This window comes from Aricia agestis, chromosome 8 (assembly GCF_905147365.1).
Source record: "Aricia agestis chromosome 8, ilAriAges1.1, whole genome shotgun sequence".
Classification (NCBI taxonomy): Eukaryota; Metazoa; Arthropoda; class Insecta; order Lepidoptera; family Lycaenidae; genus Aricia; species Aricia agestis.
In genome coordinates, this window is record NC_056413.1 from 2361392 (window position 1) to 2383513 (window position 22122).

The following is a 22122-nucleotide window of genomic DNA, read 5'->3' on the forward strand; positions in this document are numbered from 1 at the left end:
GTTACATAACATTTTTTGTTTGTATAAGTGTCCTCTATCCAAATATACCACTTTTATCGTGCTCGGAAAAAATCAAGATGGCCGGCGGCTAGTTATGCATAAAGGTTTGTACCCCTTTCACGTTATCCTATAACAGCGATAAATTTTTAGTGTAGCTTGACTAGTGAGTGACCCCCTCCAAAACTTTAGGCTGCGACTGCGCCTGCATACCTAATGTGCTCTAGTGCTGCAATAATAATACCATCTTCTTATTAGACCTGAATCGGCGCACACACACATATTACTGTGATTTAAAATAAATCTTATATCTTTAAACGAGCAACGTGACGCTCGGGCCCTTGCCCCTACAAAAGTGTAAAAAAAATTCGTCTTTTAGAGCTGCTACTTTCACAGTGAACTATACGAGGAACACGTACACACCCTAAAGTATTATCACTTATTTTTGTTTCACCCTGTATATATATAATTGGAATCTCGGAATCGGCTCCAACGATTTTCATGAAATTTTGTATATAGGGGGTTTCGGGGGCGATAAATCGATCTAGCTAGGAATCATTTGTAGGAAATGTCATTTTATTCGTGTTTTATCGAATACCGAGCAAAGCTCGGTCAAACAGCTAGTATAGAATAATTCAGTATGAATTCGCACGCGCGTAATTATTTTCTCTAAGTTGAGCATTTGATTCCAGTTTGTGCCGAAGCACTGTATTTATAAATGTTAATCTTAAGAAATAAAGCTATTGAACGTTGTTTATATTTACTTACTGTCCCATTATCCCCATGTCACATTATCTGCAACATCAAACGTGATTATACAATCAAATGTTTGCAGTATGTTTATGATAAAAGACACGTTATTCACAATATAAATATTATATTGCTTGAGCTATAGATGATATTATTTTTATTGACATACTAGATAAATTCATGCTTATATTATCGTTTATTATAACGCCTCCGTGGTTTAGTGGTATAGAGCGCGGCTCTTGACTCAAAGGTCGTGGGTTCGATTCCCGCGTCGGAAACATATTGTTATTTCCAAGTTTGGTTAGGACAATGCAGGCTGATCACCTGATTGTCTGATAAGTAAAATGATCCATGCGTCAGATGGGCATATAAAAAGTCGGTCCTGCGCCTGATCCATGGAGCTAATAGCTCCGTGACCTGATCTCTCGCCGGTCGTGTCGGTCTTCCGTCCCACTGGGTTATGAGAGTAAAGGAATAGAAAGTGCTCGTGTTCTGCGCACACACTTGGGCACTATAAAATTACTCCTGCGTAGCTGGCCTGGTTTCAATGAAACCGGCCGCCGTCACTGAAACCGGTGTGGGAGCTATTATTATTATCGTTTATGTGATGGTGTCTGTATGTCACATTTTCATGATCAAAACGCTGAACCGATTTGTATAAAATTTTGTACGAATATGCTTTGAGTCCAGAGAACATTGGCTAGTTTTTGCAGCAAAATTTTTGACCAACTATATGATATATCTAGTTTTACAATAGAGAGAAAATTAAAACAATAATATGTGAATATTATGTACAAATTATTTAATACAAGTTATTTAAATATAGTTTACATACTAAGTCATACTTATAACCTAAAGCTAAAAGGCACCAAATTCAAAACGGATTTCAGTCTGAATTTGTCTGGATTACATTGAGCTTTTTGGTGTCACTAGATTCTAGAAGGATAAGCGACGCGTAAACATATACTTCATCGCAGTGTTTCCCAACTTTTTTCAGCCACGGACCTCAATGAAGTAGAAACTCAAACACACGACCCCCTTAATAAAATGAACACCAACAACAAAAATGGATTATGTATGGTCCAGACCGCGGACCCCCAAACATATGGGCGCGGACCTCCAGGGGCCCACGGATCACAGGTTGGGAAACAGTGTTTTATAGTATTTGGGCCCTAGTTCACAGTGACTTTTTGTAGCGATACAATCGCGCGTTCACAAAACTAATATTATATAACTTAGTGCGGCCGTAATGGTTCAATGTTCATGTTATGTTTTCAGAGTGCTTCTATTATTATTTTAGGTTTTCAGTTAATTATTTAGCTTCCCTCAACATTTAACACAATTCTTGAAAAAACAATACAAAAAACTTTGAATATTTTGGCTAACTCTCTATATTCAAAACGCAACTCTATCCCCACGTCATTTAGGTCTAAACTCGGGAAGGCAATGTTCTATAGTGTTAGGCCTCCGCCTAAGAGAGACTCATCTCGTCTATGAGATATGAGCTTAGCAGCACGGGTGGTACTTTGGCTACACCTCTACATTAGAAACTCAACTCTATCCCCACTCATTTAGGTCTAAACTCGGGTAGACAGTGCTCTATGGGGTTGGGTGGTGTCTCATCTATAAGGTACGAGCTGAGCAGCACGGGCGGACAGACGGGGATCCTTTGGGACACCAGCCACGCGGTGTCACGGTCCGATAACGGATACCGCTTGATGTCCGCGAAGCACACGGATATCGTGTCGTCCGTGTAGGGGGGTCTGAAATAAAAAAAAGATATTGTATAATAAGCATTATGCACGTATTACATGCATATTTTGTAGACTGTTTGTTTGTCTATAAGAATGATGTAACGTGACGTGTCACGTATATTATATCGGGTATCATTTAAGCTATCACCAATTTAATTAGTTTTGTGTTTCTTAAATAATAGGGTTTGTCCTCAAAATAGTAGATCTGTCACCAAAATGTAGTCACCAAACAATGCAAAATCAGTTCCACAATAAATCACCTAAAATCCTGAGATATAAGGTCTAGTACCAAATAAATGTTTTTGTATGTATTATAATAGGTGTGTCCTAATAAGTATTTAAGCAAACCAATTTAAAGAGATCACCAATAAATCATATTATGTTACTAGAAAATTGCATTAAGTTCAAATAAAAAATTAGGGTTGTCATCATCGTTTCAACCAAAAGATTCTGCTACTTAACTAGACTCCCAAGGTTCTAAATTTCCACTGGTAGTATAAATTATATTTAAATAAAATTTTTAGCAGAGTAGTAAATAAAACAATTAAAGTCAAAATAATCAATATTTATTGTTTAAAATAATTACCACTGAACAATCAGCGCTGGTTTAAAATAGCTAGCTTATGGCTAGCAGAATAGTAGATAAAACACTTAATTAAAGTTAAAATAATAAAAAAAAAATCGAACCTAGTTACCTACTACCCATCGTTGAGGCCGGATTGGTCAATTTTTAAAGCGCGCCAATTTGTCTTCGCCCCTTTGATCATTTTTTCATTAAAATTATAAATTGATGTATTAAATTGGTAACGAATACTATTAATTTAATATCTGAACGAAATAAAATGTTACTACTGTATTGGTGACAAAATATCAAATAAAAAGTAGTCGCAGTCAGGGATCGATAATCGATTTATTTGGTGACAGATCTACCATTCTGAGCACAGAGCTATTATTTAAGTAACAAAACTGTTATTATAAGAACGAAGTTTACATTTATGTAATGCATTATAATTTTATTGGTTATCGATCTCTTATTTTACACATATATTAACATTAATTTGATAATTCATACCTGGGAACAATTTTTGTTTATCTGAGAACGAAAATATTTCGTGGCGATAGATCTATTTATTAGGTGATACAACTTGATGACAAATATAAATTTTGGTGATAGAAAATATAGTTCCCTATTATATCAAAACACAACGTAGCATAACGCAAGACGCCTCCTGCTATTATAGTTTGTGCGTTTTAAGATGATATGGGTGACAGTTCTCATATTCCTTGCTACGGATTTTTTTTACAAGAAAACAAAAAAAACAAAATGTAATAAATTATATTCCATCTACAAAAACAAATGTTTCCTATAATTGTAAATGAATAAAAATTAAAAGTTGCTAAATGCTAACTTATTAATATAAAATTATATTATTAACTGTGAAATAGGAGTATAAAATAATAATTATTGTTACGTAAACATTTGAAAAAAATGGCAGATGCATGAAAGGAACCTTTGTCAGTAGAGATTGACACTTGAATCGAAATCAAATCGATAAAAAAGGGCGGCCATCTTAAATCGCCGGCACCACTGAAATGTCAGTACGAAATCGATAATTTCGATTGCAATTCCTTCACGAAGTGATTCGATATTTTTAAATTATCGATTAATTTTTGTTAGGTAACTACTATTGTCAATTATAATGTGTCACGCATATCATCTTAAAACGCACAAACTATAGAATACGATAATTTAGTGTTACATAAATTAAGGGCCTGTTTCACAACTTCCTGGCTATCCACAACTTTTTTTCGAATCGAACAGATTCTCCATATTCTATCTGTCAAGTTAAGTGGTGGATGGCCTATCCGGCACTTATCAGAAAGTGGTGGAACAGGCCCTTAGTATTGTGTTTTTATTCGTCACAACTCACTACACGTTATGTGCCAACTGCGTTGCTTTCGTTGTTGATGTCATAACTCATATACCACTCCATTCTTAAAGGAACAGCAGGGAACAGCATTTGAATCTGACACTAAAATATGTCATGCGCACACAACATACATGCTATAAAACGCCGCCTCCTCAAAATTACATAATATTTTGCATATTTTGCATGCAAACATGTAACAATTAGATAAAAAGCATAGCAGATAGCTGCTATTCGCCAGCGGTGCAAGGTCTCGCGCATGAAGTATTCTTTCTCTTTCTACTTACTCGTCTTCCACCGCTTCTCCACCGCCAGCACGCAACAGCCTCGCGAATAGCCTTGCTCGGGGCTGTGGTACGTGCAACAACGCTCGCAGACCCGCGAACGGTGGTGGGCGGGAATGCGTGCGCGCCGTACGCCAGCGGTGCGCCGCGCGCGCGAGCGCGCCGTCACCTCCGCTTAGTGCGGGCAGACACGACGCGAGAGGATTGCCCCATTCGAATTCATCCTCCTGAGAATAAACAATGAATTGTTTTGAACAAAGGTAACATTTTAAGATAAAGCACCAGACTATTGACACAAAATTTCAATAAAATTCCGCGCCATGTCTTAAGGTAATCCACACTAATATTATAAATGCGAAGGTGTGTCTGTTTGTGTATTATCTCGTCTCGCTTAATCATCTTAGCCGATTTTATTGAATAGGGTAATATTGTTGAGAGAAAATTTTACAATTAACTGTTAAAAACCTGCCAGCCACCCTGGCCTTTGCGACGTACGCGGGGTGTAACACCCATTTGCCCGGCGCTATAATTGACCCCAGCAACTTCTTTCCCTCTCTGTCTCACACACACACGCACGCACGCACGCACGCACAAACGCACGCACGCACGCACGCACGCACGCAAGCACGCACGCACGCACGCACGCACGCACTCACGCACGCACGCACGCACGCACGCACGCACGCACGCACACACACACACACACACACACACACACACACACACACACACACACACACAAACACACACACGTCTATCTATCCCTTTCTACTACTAACCGGTAGAAAACGCCCCGCAACTCTGCTTCTCGCGACGTACGCTGGGTGTAACACCCACTTGCCCGCCGCTATGGACCCAACTTAACCCAAGTATCTTCTACCTCTCTCTCTCACATACATCTATCTATCTCTTTTTACCACTTACCGGTAGAAATTTTCCCGCAACTCTGCTCCTCGCGACGTACGCAGGGTGTAACACCCATTTGCCAGCCGCTATGGACCCAAGCATCTTCTCCGAGCGGCCGGGCGCGGCGCAAAGGAGGTGCGTCGCCTGCGGATCCATTTCCGCCGCGTCGCTCACTGAACCGCCAAGGTGTAAGATGGCGGCGGTGATCTCCTCCCGATTCTGTGGAAATGGTAAAAGATTTTTATTGTACCGGAAAACAGTAATTAAGTGCCAATTTAAATAAAATGTTTTGTTTCTGAGTTGATTTGAATCAAATTTTTTCAGAATGTCTACCTGATGCCTCCGGATGACCACCGGTTAATATCTACAGCACTACAAGATACACAAATCACATTGTTGATTAAAGATGTCTTAACTTTAATTAAAGATATCCCGCTACAGTTTATTACTATCCTTATCTAACGTTTAAATAGTCACATGATAAACAAGGGTCAAAAATACCTTAGAAAACAACAAAATTAAAGTATAAGAATTTCAAACTAATCAAAATTCAAACTTTCCCGAATGAAACTGCTATTGTATTTTCTAATTAACTAGCTATTTCCCACTTTGCTCGCGTGAAATAGTATCCCTAATGCTTGCCGTTTGCAACGTTTCTACGCTTGCCGAGGCTTGGCAAGCGTCCACAAGGCACAAACGTCCACAAATCTCGCTTGGCATTTGGAAGTCGTTTACACGCTTGTCGACGCGTCAGTGTATGGTACGTTTCTACGCTTGCCGAGCCTTGGCAAACGTCCACAAGCACAAGCGTGGAAAGAGAGTATAACACTTTAACAATTATTAACAATTTACTCACATCGACGTTGGATGACAGCATGAACTTTCTGTGCGGCGCGGGCGGTGCGGGGGGCGTGTCAATAACGGTGACCGCGCGCGTGTCTTCGGGAGTCGTGTCGTCCCACCCCACTGTGTTGGGCTGCGACTGCGGCGCCGTGTCTATCTCCGCCACTATGTGAGAGATAGTTAATGGAAAATGCTGTTTGTATAGGTCATTGATTTCTGATGTCGTACAAGTTTTGCATAATTATTAACTTCATTATGACATTCATTACCTACTATCCTACAAGTAAGTATAATATATAAACAACTGTTATACGCTGTTTATTGTATGCAAATTATTCTCATCATTGACATCTCACAAACTCAACTATCTTACTGTTCATAGGTTATTTATGAATCTTGAAAAAAAATAACAAATGTATAAAGTTAGTTTTGTCGTTCGAGCCTCGTTTACGCTGCTCTTACGTGCGATCTCGTCGCTTAACGCCTTATTCTCTTTCTCTCTCTCATTCTCGAATACTACGCCGTTATCTCACTACATGCGGCGGCTGCGTGCGGCGAGCGCGGCGCTCAACCTCCGCAACTGTGCGTCCACGCCCGCCAGCTCGCTTACACTGCTCTTACGTACACACTCGTCTGACGTCTCTCGCGCTACATACCTGGCGGCGCGGACTCCAGCGGCTGCGTGCGGCGCTGCGGCGTGCGCGCGGCGAGCGCGGCGCTCAGTCTCCGCAGCTGCGCGTCCACGCCTGCCAACGCCGCGTCGTTCACGCTGCTCTTACGTACGCTTTCGTCGCTTGATATGCTGCCAGCGCTCTGTATTTTTTTTTGTATTAGTACTATGTTTTATTAAGATTAAGTGTGAAACTGTTTCTAAATTACATTTTTTGTAATAGATTTTCATTCATTTCATAAATTTCATTTCAAAAAAAATTAATCCATTATATTAACTCTTCACGCTCAAATTACATAAAGGATTTTGCTGAAATTTGGTATGGGGATACTTTTAGTTCTAGGAAAGGACATAGGTACAAGTATTATAATAGCTTACCTGATTTTCAGATACTTTTGCAATCTTAGCTGGCGGTGTATCCAACTGATCCTGTAATGATTATAGTTAATTTCTATCATCTGGTGATATTTTGGTTATGCAAAATAAATTAAAAAACACAGTACTTACAAATGAGACTGATATTATTTGTTTGGAAAATCAAAAAGCTCACTTGTAAATGTAGTTTTCTCGGCGCCATATTACTGTGATCGGCTGGCGGCGTCGACACGTCCCCGTTGAACTGCGCTAAGAAACGATTGCGGATTTCTGATAATGGCTGTAACAAAGACATTAAAATAAACCTACGAAACTTTATTTAGATTTCTATTACCTTTTTAGTGGTGACAAAATGGTTTATATATAAGTATATATGTATTTATAACATAATATTATGTCTATTTATTAATATAATATATAATATTATGTCTATTTAAAGAAATTGGTATTCTAACTGTTGCTTCTCAAATCATTTTGGACAATGTAATATATGTTAGAAAAAAATATAAATAAATTTAAAGTTAAAAGTGACATTCACTGTAGAAATACTAGAAATAAGCACAAGCAATGCCAGTGATCAGACTTAGTAAAGTCAGTAAATCTTTTAAAGGTCAATGTATACGCCTTTACAATAAAATCCCAGAAAACGTTCAAAATCTTTCCATCAATAAATTTAAAAAAGTAGTCAAAGAGCGTTTGTGTGCCAAAGCTTATTATAAGGTCAATGATTTCATAGAAGATGGCACATCTTGGTAGTAGGATGTTTTCTTGCAAGGCTACTTCTACATTATTATGTTATGACTTACAATTATGTATGTTGACATTGTATATAATATAAAGTTACAAAATTGTAAACTTTATTTTGAAAAGAACAATTTTTCTCTCATTTTTTGGTAAAAAGTGGGACCCTTGCGAGTTTCTTACGCCGGTTCTTCTCGCTGGGGTAGTTCCCGAACCGGTGGTAGGCATCAGGTAGACATTCTGAAAAAATTTGATTCAAATTTACTCAGAAATAAAACATTTTTTATTTTTATTTCTATGTAAACTGTCACACCTACGCTATTGCAAAACACGACGGTATTGTGCGTCACGCAAGTTGAAGTGAAAATAATTACTAAGTGGATTTGTTCTTAGCTATAAAATAATCGTTTGCGAACGGAGCGGTTGTTCGGCGCTTACTGTACCAATAGTGGTATATATTATATAAAATCATATATAAAATCACCGTCTGTCTGTGCGGCGGGTCGGGGCGCTCGGGCAGGTCCTGCACGACGCTCCACAGCCGCTTGCGCGCGTCCGGCGTGAGCGCGTCGCCCGCGCGCAGCGCCGCGCCGAACGCGCTGTCCGGCGTCGCCACCGATGAGACTGAAATGTTTTTTTTTTTTTAAGAAAACATACATCGAGAATGCCCCAAGATTTTTAGATTGTGTCATGGAAATGAGGAGCTCTAAGGAAATGTCACACCACCAATCACAGAGACGAGAATATGAACCCCCCCCCCCCCCCCCTCATCATAACTGTCAATGCTTCTTCTTATCCGTGACCCCAGAAATTGGAGTTATAGTGGTTGTATAACGCTATGACATAACAATTATTAATATTAACTTACATGGATCTGTAGGCGTTTTGATAGGGTCGGAGGGCATTTCCCCGCGTCGCACCGCCTGTAGTCGCCGGCGAGTGGTGGGACTCAACCCCATGAGGTTGGGCGTCGATAACGCGTCTTCTAATGGCGGTGTGCGGACTGCACATTCTGAGGAGGAAATTTAAAGATTTTAAAGACATAATATAAGTATAACATTAAATTATTTTGACATTTAAATAAAATGTACAGACAGATTTACCTTATAGCTTTGAAAGTTTAGATATTAGAAAAAAAATATTAGGGTCTTGCTTCATAAACTGTGACGATTTCAATATACGAGTCCTCGATGTCGAGTTTGTTTTAGCTTTGGTCGTGATCCGAACTCTAATCAAACACAAATCAAAATCGATTTAGCGTAGAACAAACGACAAATTCTCCATCCAGCTTAGTTACAAATTGAGCCACCGCACGATCGTGCGCTAGTGTAGATGTCGAGAGTACCAAATGCTACTGAGGTGGAGTTGATTCGATTTTTAAGTATGCCGGGAGTAAGTGGTCTGTTTTTACCCTGTTTGGCGTCATCTTTGATCTCCTGCAGTCGTTTGGGTGTTTCCTGCGAGTCGCCGCCGAGCAGGCCCTGTCGCGCCATCGCTATGTACCGCGACGCCGGCGACATCTCGTCGTCTGTGAGACAGCAAACATTTAATTTCGGCAAGAGCAAAGTTTTTTTGTAATTTGTATGGGCAAAATGACGCGTTGACACTTGCCCATACAAATAACAAAAAAAACTTTGCTCTTTCAGCGCTGCTACTTTCACTGTAAACTCTATGACAGGAATACATGCACACTCAAGTATTATCACTTAGTTTTGTTACACACTATAATATTATAAATGCGAAAGTGTGTCTGTATCTGTCTGTCTGTTACCTCTTCACGCTCAAACCAATGAACTGATTTTGCTGAAATTTGGCATGAAGATACTTTGAGTCCCGGAAAAGGACATAGAATAATTTTATCCAGAAAAAATGTACCCACGCGATAAACGAATCTTGTTGCAACGGAGTTGCGTGCGTCATCTAGTTTAAAATAAAAAAGCCTGACAGACAAAGACGTTGCGCAAGTCCGTAGTACACATTTTAATTAATAAGGCCTTATGAAGGTCTCATAAGGCATAAAAGTTTTTATCTGTTTCTTATTGCCTTTAAACACTACGTGTCCTACCTACGAATATATAAACTAAGGAATCGTAACTCCCATACTATTACCGTTTTAAATTTGGTTCCTTTTGATCTATCATGTAACGTCAGTCTAGTACCGCTCAAGGTCACCTAAATCACAGTATAGCAATATGACATATCCCTACAGTAGTGAAACGAATGTACTTGCGCAGAGCAACGGATGGGTACCCGCGGGGAAACGGGCGGCGCGGGCCCGCGTACACCAACTCGCGGAGTTTGTGTACCTGCGCCCACAGGGGTGACGTTGGCGCGTTGTCTACGAACTTTGTGTTGTAAAACGATAACTTTTCTTATAAACAATGGGATATTATAATAAATGTTCAGTGTACGGATGTAAATTTGATTCAAAAAACAAAAATGATTTAAATTTTCATAAATATCGGCTCACAGTTTATACTAACTAATATTGTGTTGGCCTTGGCGGCATGTATTTGCATCTCTGTTTTATTGTAAGTGTAACAAGGAGAGAAACATTATAGAATAAATTAAAAATAAACAATGGGATATTATAATAAATGTTCAGTGTACGATGTAAATCTGATTCAAAAAACAAAAATGATTTAAATTTTCATAAATATCGGCTCACAGTTTATACTAACTAATATTGTGTTGGCCTTGGCGGCATGTATTTTCATCTCTGTTTTATTGTTTACGTTGTAAGTGTAACAAGGAGAGAAACAATATAGAATAAATTAAAAATAAACAATGGGATATTATAATAAATGTTCAGTGTACGGATGTAAATCTGATTCAAAAAACAAAAATGATTTAAATTTTCATAAATATCGGCTCACAGTTTATACTAATATTGTGTTGGCCTTGGCGGCATGTATTTGCATCTCTGTTTTATTGTTTACGTTGTAAGTGTAACAAGGAGAGAAACAATATAGAATAAATTAAAAATCTGTCAAATACCCTGTTACATACTAATTAGTACCTACCTACCCAGGTACACATATCAAGTGTAACATACCGCGCCCTTACCGCGCACGTAATAAGAGTTTTGAAGTGCTTCTGTTACACCTGACGTGTGATTAATTGTTGGATATTTTATATATTCGAAATTTCGAATGTGTCTTCATTATTTTAATCCTTCGATCGTGATTCGTGGATCCTTGGAAATCTATTGTTATTCTATTGTGTCTCGCTCACCGGTGAGCTTATGCTTGATGGGTTAATTAATTTTTTAAATAGAGAGCTAAAATCATCTAAAAATTAAGTTTCACGTAAATATCTGGCAGTGCGACATAATATGTACGATTCATCTACCGGCTCAAAAATTTCCTTTCCACTCCGGTCAAGACCTTGCTGGTCCAGTCCCTTATCTTTCCTATAATTAACTATGGTGACGTGTGCTGTTTAGATCTTAATGCCGAAAAACTCGATAAACTCGACCGATTGTTTAATAATTGCCTCCGATTCATATTCAACCTTCGAAAATACGACCATGTTTCTTCGTATCGCTCCAAGCTACACTGGTTACCAGTACGTCAGCGCCGCTCTGTGCAGGCACTGTGTGTGCTATATTCACTGCTGCATCATCTCCATACTCCCGAATATATCGCCCCTCACTTTCAATACCGTTGCAGCAGGCACGATAAAAACCTCCGATCCACTTCAAATCAGATTTTAAGTTGCTCTTCTTACAAGTCAAGTTTCGTCCACTCTTCTTTTAATATCCAGGTTATTCTCCTCTGGAACGCTCTTCCTCCGGAAATCAGGGTGTCAAAAACCAGAGATACTTTTAAGCGCAGGGTACGTGAGTTTTACTTGAAACAGTTGGCAGACTCTTAGTTTTCATAATTTATGGCATAAATTAATATTTATAATATTTTTAGCATCATCATTGATCAACTATATATATTATTATAATATAGTTATTATATAATAATATATAACGTATGGTTACTGGTTTTATTTATATATAATTTTATGTGTGATAATATGTATATTATAAGTATAGTATAATATTATACAATAATATATATTTTATAAGTATAATATATATTTATTATTTTTTTCTGTCTTTTCCTCTTTCAACTCGACTGGCACCTATACAACTATGTCCTTGTATCGCCCAAAGGTTGACTGGTAGATAATGCCATACGGCATTAAGTCCACCTTTGTACCTATATGTGCATAAAGTTTTTAAAATAAATAAATATGTAAATATAACACGCTGATTAAACAGATTAAATGATAACATTTGCATTACAAGCACAATATTTTATTTTTATTCTATTTCCCGTTTCGTGGCAACCCTGGTATATCTGCTCGGTACCTGTCATCGGTGGCGGCATCGTGCGACGTCAAAGGCGCTTCGTTACTGTAGGGACTAATATTGCTATACTGTGCCTAAATATTGCAAATGTATTGAAATGTGTACCTAAGGTACACTTTTTTGACAAGTACTGTGGAGCATGCTTTTTGACGGAGTCACTTTTCCTTAGGTTTTATTATTCGTAGTGTCCTACACAGGTAAAGCTAAAGTATTTAATAATATTTATTATTAGGTTGCAATTTTAAAGACATTTTGTTCAGTAACTTACCATTACTCATCTTGCCTTTAGGCGTGTGCTCTCTGCTGGCCGCGGAGGAGCGCGGCGCAGCACGAAGCGGAGGCTGCATAGCGTTCTCCTTGTCTTTCATCATGCCATCCTTGTCTTGAATAACATTTTCCTTGTCTTTCGATGTGATGTCTTTTGTTGTCTTGTCCTTGTCTTTCTCCGAGACGTCCTTGTCTAAAGTTATTTCGGGGTCTTCTTTTGTTGGCGGCAATGGAGGCGCTGCAATCATACATAATAAATAATAATTAATATTAGAGACAGCTAATTCGTATTTCAAACTTTTTTGAGTTGAGTACGATATTACAAGATTCTTAAGTTGATTGTTAACTTGTATCGCTGTGTACGTTTACACTATATTATTAACCCCCGACAAAAAAGAGGGGTGTTATAAGTTTGACGTGTCTGTCTGTCTGTCTGTGGCATCGTAGCATCCAAACGGGTGGGCCGATTTTGATATGTCGACGTAGATATTTTGGTAAAGGAGTAAAAGTTGCGTTTCGCTTTCTCACTAATTTGAATTATATGTTCTAAAAATGTACATTTATTTCCTAAGTAAAAACCAAGATAACAGAGTGACTGTTTGCGTTTAACGTTAATATTGTCATGTTTAATGCTAGGGGAAGATATAAGGGAACCTTTTAAAAGAATTTGGTAAGTTTATTGCGCGGCGAATTTCAGACGATTACGCTTACCCCAGTCAGATATTAAATTAAGACTACTGTTGGCTTTAGACTCAATTTCGGAACGCGAGTTTGCTTGAACGATAAGAAACCCGTCACCGGCGTAACCAACTAGTATACAAAGCGGTGGAAGTGGAAGACTTAACAAATCGTCGAATCCGATGTTCCATAATTTAGGCGAAATTACCGATCCTTGAGGGCAGCCGCACGTTAAATCTTTGACATGTGTACAATGTCCTAGACGAAGCTTAGTTTGACCGTTAGAAAAGTAAGAATGTATTATAGAATAAATATTGCAGTAACACCCTCGATTTTTTAGTTTTAATAGCACCATCGGCCACCAGGCATGGTCGAAGGCCCCGGAAATATCTAATGAAATAGCGACCACGTATTTAGTTTCCGACAAATTAACTATTTTTCTTACTTCTAACGCCGCGTCCACAGTCGATTTCCCAGCGGTGAAACCGAACTGATGGCTATTTAATTCAGGGCCACCGGGTAGCAGGCGAGGTACGATGAGACGTTCTAGTAATTTACCTAAGCAAGGCAGTAACGTTATCGGACGGTAAGATTTTGGGTCGTCAGGAGGTTTGTTTCCCGCTTTAGGTATTAATTTTATGCAACCGGAACGCCAAATTTTTGGAAATATACCTTCTGCGATACATCTGTTGTAAACATATAGAATCGATGAATTGGCCGCTAAACACGCTTGCTTTATCATAATATTCGATATTTTATCCTCGCCCGCAGATTTTTTTATAGGCTTTAAAAGGTTTACTATTTTAATAAACTCCTCCGGGGTTGGTAAATCTGAGACCGGTGTATGAATAGGGTCTAACATTCTACTCCTAATGTCGCGATGGTGTTCATCATCCAAGGAGGGCTCGTCGTCTGGGATGAGAACGTTTAGATATGCATTCGCCGTTTCCTCTAAACTACAGGTGTAAGAGTTGTTAATTTTAATATTTGAGAAAAAGTTTAGCTCATTACTACTACTGGGATTAAGCTCGTGATATAAAGAGGACCAGGGACCCTCTTTCTTCAGTCTATTCGCGGCGTTCTTCAGCATATTATTTTTCGCTAATGTATAACGGTAGCGCGATAACGTGACCTTGAAATGCGTAGGTTATTTAAACTAATTATGTAATTATCATGCGAACGGTCGTGGCCAGATTTACGAAGATTATTAATTTTGCGCCTGGCCCTTCTAAATTCCCGACGAAGATTAAGAAGTTTACTGTTCCACCATTTACAGTTGTGATCTTTTTTAAGAGGTCTACGACCCAAGGCTACATCGGCACAGTAAACAAATGTGTTTGACATAATTTCCGCGCACTCATTGACGTTTAAATCCGGCCGAGTGAAGTCTCCGGCATGAGCGGTAATGAGGGAGCGGAATAATTTCCAATCGCCGTTCTTAACATTGTATTTATAGTCATTAGAATTGACTACGGTATCACTCGGGACCGCACGAGAAAACTCGTACACCAGTAAGCGGTGATCACTACAAGACGCATCGGGAAGGACACGCCAATTCCTAATCTGGACGTACGCGCTAGATAGCGTGACGTCAATCGACGATTCGCCCGTTGGGCTACTATAGGTAGGTGGTGCATCGGGGGTGTTGTGAATGTGGGGACACAATTTATATTAATATCGATGTGATTTCCAATCGCCGTTCTTAACATTGTATTTATAGTCATTAGAATTGACTACGGTATCACTCGGGACCGCACGAGAAAACTCGTACACCAGTAAGCGGTGATCACTACATGACGCATCGGGAAGGACACGCCAATTCCTAATCTGGACGTACGCGCTAGATAGCGTGACGTCAATCGACGATTCGCCCGTTGGGCTACTATAGGTAGGTGGTGCATCGGGGGTGTTGTGAATGTGGGGACACAATTTATATTATAATATATCGATGTGATCATGTGTCGTTCCCCGCTTTCCGACAGCGGGGAACGACACATGATCACATCGATATATTATAATATGCATGTAGTGAACAAACATGTGAACTAAACATTAGTATTACTTTTCTTTTAATTTTGTTACATAGCTGTAAGCCATAACATTGTAATTTTCCATTTTTTTTTTGCAAAAGATGGCCCCGTGCGAGTTTCTTACGCCGGTTCTTCTCGGCGGGGTAGTTCCCGAACCGGTGGTAGGCAACGTAGTTTCTTCGTTCGACTTTCAAAAAGTGTATCATGATACCCATTTTGAATAAAAAGATATTTTATTTATTTATTTTATTTATAGTGTTCTTGGTGCAGCAACCCGAATGGTCGCTTGCGTAATAAACGTAATCCAGTTAGCAAAAGGATTTTATTTATGAACACTCATTCAAGTTACCCTAACGAAATAACATAGGGTGTAACATGAATATGGAGGTTAAACTCCGCAATAAAGTCTTCTACAGCGGTACGTCGGTCGCGGTCAGTGTACCTAAGCTGGCCGTGCCTGCCATAAGGGCGAGGATGCATTGACGTCGGCGCCAATAATAATTTTATTACCCGCGAGAGATTGTAATACGCGGCGAAGTTGATGTAAATGGGGACGGAATCCGAGTACTGAAAATAGCAGCTAACAACGTAAAGTCTAAACTGAGGACATGATACCTCGGCTACCGCACAGTGCGACGTCGAAAGGTTAGTTAGTTAAGGCCGTGACTGAAAATCTAGACTGAGGTGTGTAAATACCCGCGCGAGCTACGTTATTCATTTGTACTATCTTCGACCGTAGCGACGCAAGTTGATATTGCTCCTGTACGAGCACCAAGTCTAAATTGTAATCGGAAACCAACTTTTCTAATTCTATCGTTGCGTGCTTATTATTGTGAAGGTTTAACTGTCCTATATTCAAACTATCCATACCGAGTCGTTAAAATAAGTTGCTCCATTTTAGACTTATACGTAGGACAATCTGGAGAGCCTGTGGGGTGGTCGGTCGGTTTTTTATATCGCAAACAACTACCGCAGACCGGCTTAAAGTCGTCTTTATCTTTTTTTGGGCAGCTATCCGAGCTATGACCTTCGGCGCAATGTTTACAGCATGGCTTTGTGTCACGGCAGAATTTAGCGGTGTGCCCATACTGTTGACAGTTAGCGCAGCGCACGAGTTCGACGTCATCTACAAAGCGACACATCGCCCAGTCGATAAAAATAATTCCTAAGTGTAAAGTGATATTTTAGTCCATAATTGTTGTCAAGGTGTGTCGGGGGACCGCTAATGTAGATGTTTGATTTCACATAACATTTAAATAGTTTAGGGGTCAGGGGCCTTACTCCCGAAACTGATATCGATTTCGATTTTCGATTTCAACGGTTTTTGACACTTTAGACATGCTTTAGACATCTAAAATAGCGCACGATCGTGCTGCGGATCGGTTTGAAACTAATCAACCTCAATGGATTTTGCTATTCCTGACAGCTATGCTAGCGCACGATCGGGCTGTGGCTCATTTTGGAATTAATCAGCATCGAAACATTCGCCAAATCGAAATCTTAGGTGCTCGCGACAAATAAAATTGTCTGAGAATCGACTTTCAGATCGTGTACAAACGTCAAATTTCACGGTAGCAACAGAGGCATCGACATAGACTATTGAGATCGATTGTTGCCGAGTTAGGTTGTAAACGTTTTTAGGGTCACTGTGGTATCGATTGGTATGGTGTCGTTTCATTTTTTGTTGATAATAAATATTAATTCATTATTATTTTAACATAATAATATAGCTCGCCTGCAAGCTTTTTTAATGTGATTGATGGTACCGCCAATGGAGCTGTACAGCTATACGGTCCCATTTAAGTTTGGTATCGTGCTTAGCTTGGCTCGCCCGCATGTACCCTTTTGCGATTCCTGGATTTTCTTCCAGGAATCTCAACATTTATATTTTATAGGTTTTTTTTTATGAAAGGAGCAAACGGGTCACCTAATGGAAAGCAACTTTCGTCGCCCATGGCCACTCGCAGCATCAGAAGAGCTGCAGGTGCGTTGCCGGCCTTTTTAAGAGGGAATAGGGTAATAGGGGAGGGTAGGGATGGGAAGGGAAGGGAATAGGGGAGGATAGGGAAGGGAATTGGGCCTCCGGTAAACTCACTTACACGGCGAAACACAGCGCAAGCGCTGTTTCACGCCGGTTTTCTGTGAGAACGTGGTATTTCTCCAGTCGAGCCGGCCCATTCGTGCCGAAGCATGGCTCTCCCACGTATAAATAAGTAAGGTGCGTCGGACGGACCATTATTTTCCAAATAAAAACTAACTTTTGATGTCGGCATGCAGGGATACAAATTTTACAAATTTTATACTAGAATATGTATAATTATGACAATGTTTAGTGTAACTACAAAAGAAATTTACATATTTGTTTAATGTCAAGATGTTCCTTAACGTAAATAACCATTTTAAACCCACTAAAGTAGAAAATGGGCACATCCATCTAAAGTTTCTAAAGAAATGTATTTTTATGGTATGACGAAAAAACACAAACATTACATAATCTATGTTACATCTTCTATACATCTATACATATAAATAAAACTAGCTGTTGCCCGCGACTTCGTTCGCGTGGACTTCAGTTTATAGAGCGCGATGTCAACAAAATTGGTGTCAAAAGCTTTTATAAAAAAACCCTGGTACCCCTTAAATCAAAACAGCTGTGCAGTGTGCACATAGTATTTCATTTTTTTAAATTAAACTTTATATTTTATGCCAAATTTTAAAGCTTATTTGGCCCCCCAATTACACAACTTTACCCATAAACTATTTATCATTGATAAGTTTAAGGTTACGTCACTGTATATAATATAAAGTACTGACTTATTAAATAACGTAAAAAAGAAATAACAATCGGAAAAAATCGAAACTCGAATGTATGATAATACCACCTCTTATAGAAAGATGTTGGGCAAGCGTTAGCGCGATGTAAGAGACGCACGGCGCCATCTAGTATGAATTTTTGGAACTAACTTAATTTGAACAAATTTTCGTATTTTCACCCCCTTACAACCCTTTTTTCCAGTAAAAAATTAGCCTATGTCCTTTCTCAGGCTTTAGACTATCTGTATACAAAATTTCATTACAATCGATTCGGTAGTTTTGGCGTGAAAGCGAGACAGACAGAGATACTTTCGCATTTATAATATTAGTATAGATTGGAGTGTCTGTTTGTAATATTGAAAGAAACGTTTTTTACTACATGCATATGAATGTATGTAGGTACATACACCAAAACAACAATTTTTACAATTTTTGTCTGTATGTCTGTCTGTTTGTTCTGGCTAATCTCTGAAACGGCTGGAGCTATTTTGCCGGGACTTTTTTTGGTAGATAGCTGATGTAGTAAGGTGTAACTTAGGCTACTTTTTAACCGACTTCCAAAAAGGAGGAGGTTATATTTTACTTCTTTCATATTTGTTAGCGGTCTATCCATCTTTGTTATTATACTATGTTGACGCGGACGAAGTCGCGGGCAACAGCTAGTATTTCATATTTTTCGTAACCTTCTAATAATTTTAAATAACAATACAACGTTGCCATAACGACGTTGACAAGACGCCATGGCAACATCTCGATTTTGATACGATTTTGTTCTGGAATTCCTACGCGTTACAATGACATCAAAAACGAAATCGAAATCAGACTCGTATCAAGTTGATATCAGTTTCGGGAGTAAGGCACCAGTTTTCAGAGAATCAAATCGAGACAATCAGTGATATGGCGATAAAAAATGCAAAAGACACTGTTGGCGGTCCCCCGACACACCGTGACAACAATCATGGACTAAAATATCACTTTACACTTTGGAATTATGTTTTAATTAAACGGAATTATTTAAACGTCAGTAAATAAAATATATTATTTCATTACTTTTTAAAGTTGTTTGGCGGGGGTTTTTTTAAATTTCTTAATTTATTTCAAGTACTTATTTTAGCGTATTTGAAGGGGCATCATTACGCATTTCCTGATTTTGTATGTTCAATTTTTAATTTACTTAGAAAGGTATATTTAGCTGGATACAACCCAATCAAGTACGGCGATTCGGGCACTCTTATCGTCAGCTACCGTGGGACATCCTACACACACACTTGATCAAGACTAGGTGCTTGTCACCACCGTGGGACATATGACCTCGTCCTACACACTCACCTCTCGTGTCCCCGATCAGGTACGGTCCCTCGGGCACTCATGTCTCCCCCCAACGCCGGCAGCCCCCACTTCACCGCACCCAGGTGCTTGACGCCGCCGTGGGACGCATCACCACGTCTTACACACTCACCTCTCGTGTCCCCGATCAGGTACGGTCCCTCGGGCACTCGTGTGCCGGTGGCCGCGCACGCCGTCAGCCACTCCCCGCGCACCGCCGGCAGCCCCCACTTCACCGCGCCTAAGTATTTGTCGCCCGCTGCTGTCGGACATATGAGGTGGGTGGACGCAGACGACTGGGCGGTGTTGCGACGACAGAAGCGGAGCTGCGTCCTGGAATAAACAATAACCGTCAGAAATCGGTCTTTCTTAATGAATATTCAGAAGACGACGCAATGTTTATATTTGTAAGACGTCGGAAATACGCTGTAGCTCGCTGTAGCGACACACCGTAATGCAGGGGAGCAATGTGCATTTGCTCAAAAAACTCTATTATTATTTATAACGACTGAATCGCGTCATCAATTAAGTTCCGAAGATATTTTGTGAGAGCAGTATATACCAAATATGCCGCTTATATTATTTATGTATGATATAACGGCATCTAGCATCCAAGCAAGCGCCCCTGCGTCACGAGTTTCCACATACATCATTGAAAAAAAACTGGTCTTTCAGCGCTGCTACTTTCACAGTGAACTCTCTACAAAGAACATAATATTATGTAACACACAGTTATCACTTTGTTTTGTTACACCTTGTATAATGTAAACATTTTAATCAGCATAGAATTCGCCCTCCCTCCTCTGTTTTAAATTGATATAAATATTTAAATCAATGTAAACAATCTTAATAACAATGCAAGACAGTCATATAACTCACTTAGCACCCAACAGCTTGGCGAGCTCGTCAAGAAACGCTCGCTCGACGCCGCGGTACGTGCTAAGACTGGCGACGACGCCCCCACCGACTGCGGTAACTTCACGGGCCGGTGGTAGTACTCCGCAGGTAGTAACAATAAGATAAACCGTCGGAACTTCCCTTTATTTTCTACGTAAAACTCTCATATCACTCACTTAGCGCCCAACAGCTTGGCTAGCTCGTCAAGGAACGCTCGCTCGACGCCGCTGTACGTGCTAAGACTGGCGACGACGCCCGCCAGAGGCCCCGCCCCGCTCGACCCCTCCCACTGCGGCAACTTCACGGGCCGGTGATAGTACTCCACAGGTAGTAGTTCTTGTTGTTGGAGACAGTCTTTCTGAAGGGATAATGTTTGTATTTTATTTACTAAATTTTCTATCAGCACGCAGTCGCCAAGCGCGCCGCATTTTAGAATTCGTTGTATGAAATGATGTAAAACCTCGCACATTCATCCGCTTCGTACGCGCTGCATTTTGTGTACTACGCAGTATGCTGTGCGTTCGGCGCGTACGATGCTGATAAATGTGCGATCAGCTTTAGTCAAAACAGTTAAATACAATATTATGTTAAACATTACAAAGCCTATTAGAAATTTTTGCTAGTATATAATAAGTTAAAGTTAATTCAACAATTATTTATTAACACGCACGATTTTTAAGACAATGCTGTAACAATTTTACGAACTTTCACATAGAGAGCACTATACAACTCACAATCCAGAACACAGTAACACAATCATCATCAGCGTTGGGCCAGTCGAGGGGGACCAACACTCGTCCCCCCGCGTCCCCCCGGCCAAGTGTGAGCTGGCCACCCGCCGCCGCTACCTCCGCGCCGATCTCGCTAACTGACTCCTCATCTAAGCCGCGGACTTCGATCTTCATGCCTAAGATAAAAAAGTGGGATTTGGTATTAAATAAAAAGAGAGCAGTATAAATAAAAAATTTAAAGCTCTTTGCTTTACAATTTAAATTTTATTTGCTACTTATTTTAAAACGGGTATTGGCATTCTACACCCAATCCAAAAGTTATCCAACCACGAAAACCCTTCGATGTAATCTCAGGGAGCCCGAGAGACATACTAAAACTTTCTTGGGACCCGCAACTTTCGGGACATTCAGAACAACATTCTTCTTTTATATTTTCTTGCAATAAAGTTTTATATTAGATACCTCTGAATATCTGTTCCACCTCCTCAGTGGGCTCGTCTTCTAGATCTTCGGTGACATCAGGCTGCTGAGGCTTAACCGGCTCCGGGGTCTTCTCCCGGGGTTCAGGAACATTCTCTGTGAATATCACAACTTATGTTTAATGTTTTCTTTCTAACTTTTCTATTTTATTTCTAATCGTCCTAAATCTGTGACTTCTGTGATAACATTTAGTGCCTTATCACACTGGCGATTAGCGAGCGATTTGAAAGCGACGCGACTGCGCAGCGCACACGCCGCGATTGTGCGGCGTGCACGTCGAGACAGCAC

General features: G+C 39.8%; 1 protein-coding gene across 1 annotated transcript in view; it reads right to left on the reverse strand.

Annotated features, from left to right (window-relative positions):
• Positions 1 to 1528: 1528 nt before the first annotated feature.
• Positions 1529 to 22122, reverse strand: part of LOC121729591 (DNA topoisomerase 2-binding protein 1) — a 29317-nt gene continuing 8723 nt past the window's right edge. The window contains exons 13-27 of the mRNA XM_042118150.1: positions 21817 to 21930; positions 21358 to 21530; positions 20800 to 20981; positions 19860 to 20059; positions 12880 to 13116; positions 9660 to 9776; positions 9117 to 9260; positions 8733 to 8872; positions 7683 to 7787; positions 7511 to 7561; positions 7119 to 7275; positions 6476 to 6627; positions 5638 to 5838; positions 4717 to 4940; positions 1529 to 2510 (exon numbers count right to left, since the gene is read on the reverse strand). Coding sequence (XP_041974084.1) covers positions 2315 to 2510; positions 4717 to 4940; positions 5638 to 5838; positions 6476 to 6627; positions 7119 to 7275; positions 7511 to 7561; positions 7683 to 7787; positions 8733 to 8872; positions 9117 to 9260; positions 9660 to 9776; positions 12880 to 13116; positions 19860 to 20059; positions 20800 to 20981; positions 21358 to 21530; positions 21817 to 21930 — 2393 coding nt within the window. The 3' untranslated portion in view covers positions 1529 to 2314. The remainder of the gene's footprint in view (positions 2511 to 4716; positions 4941 to 5637; positions 5839 to 6475; positions 6628 to 7118; positions 7276 to 7510; positions 7562 to 7682; positions 7788 to 8732; positions 8873 to 9116; positions 9261 to 9659; positions 9777 to 12879; positions 13117 to 19859; positions 20060 to 20799; positions 20982 to 21357; positions 21531 to 21816; positions 21931 to 22122) is intronic.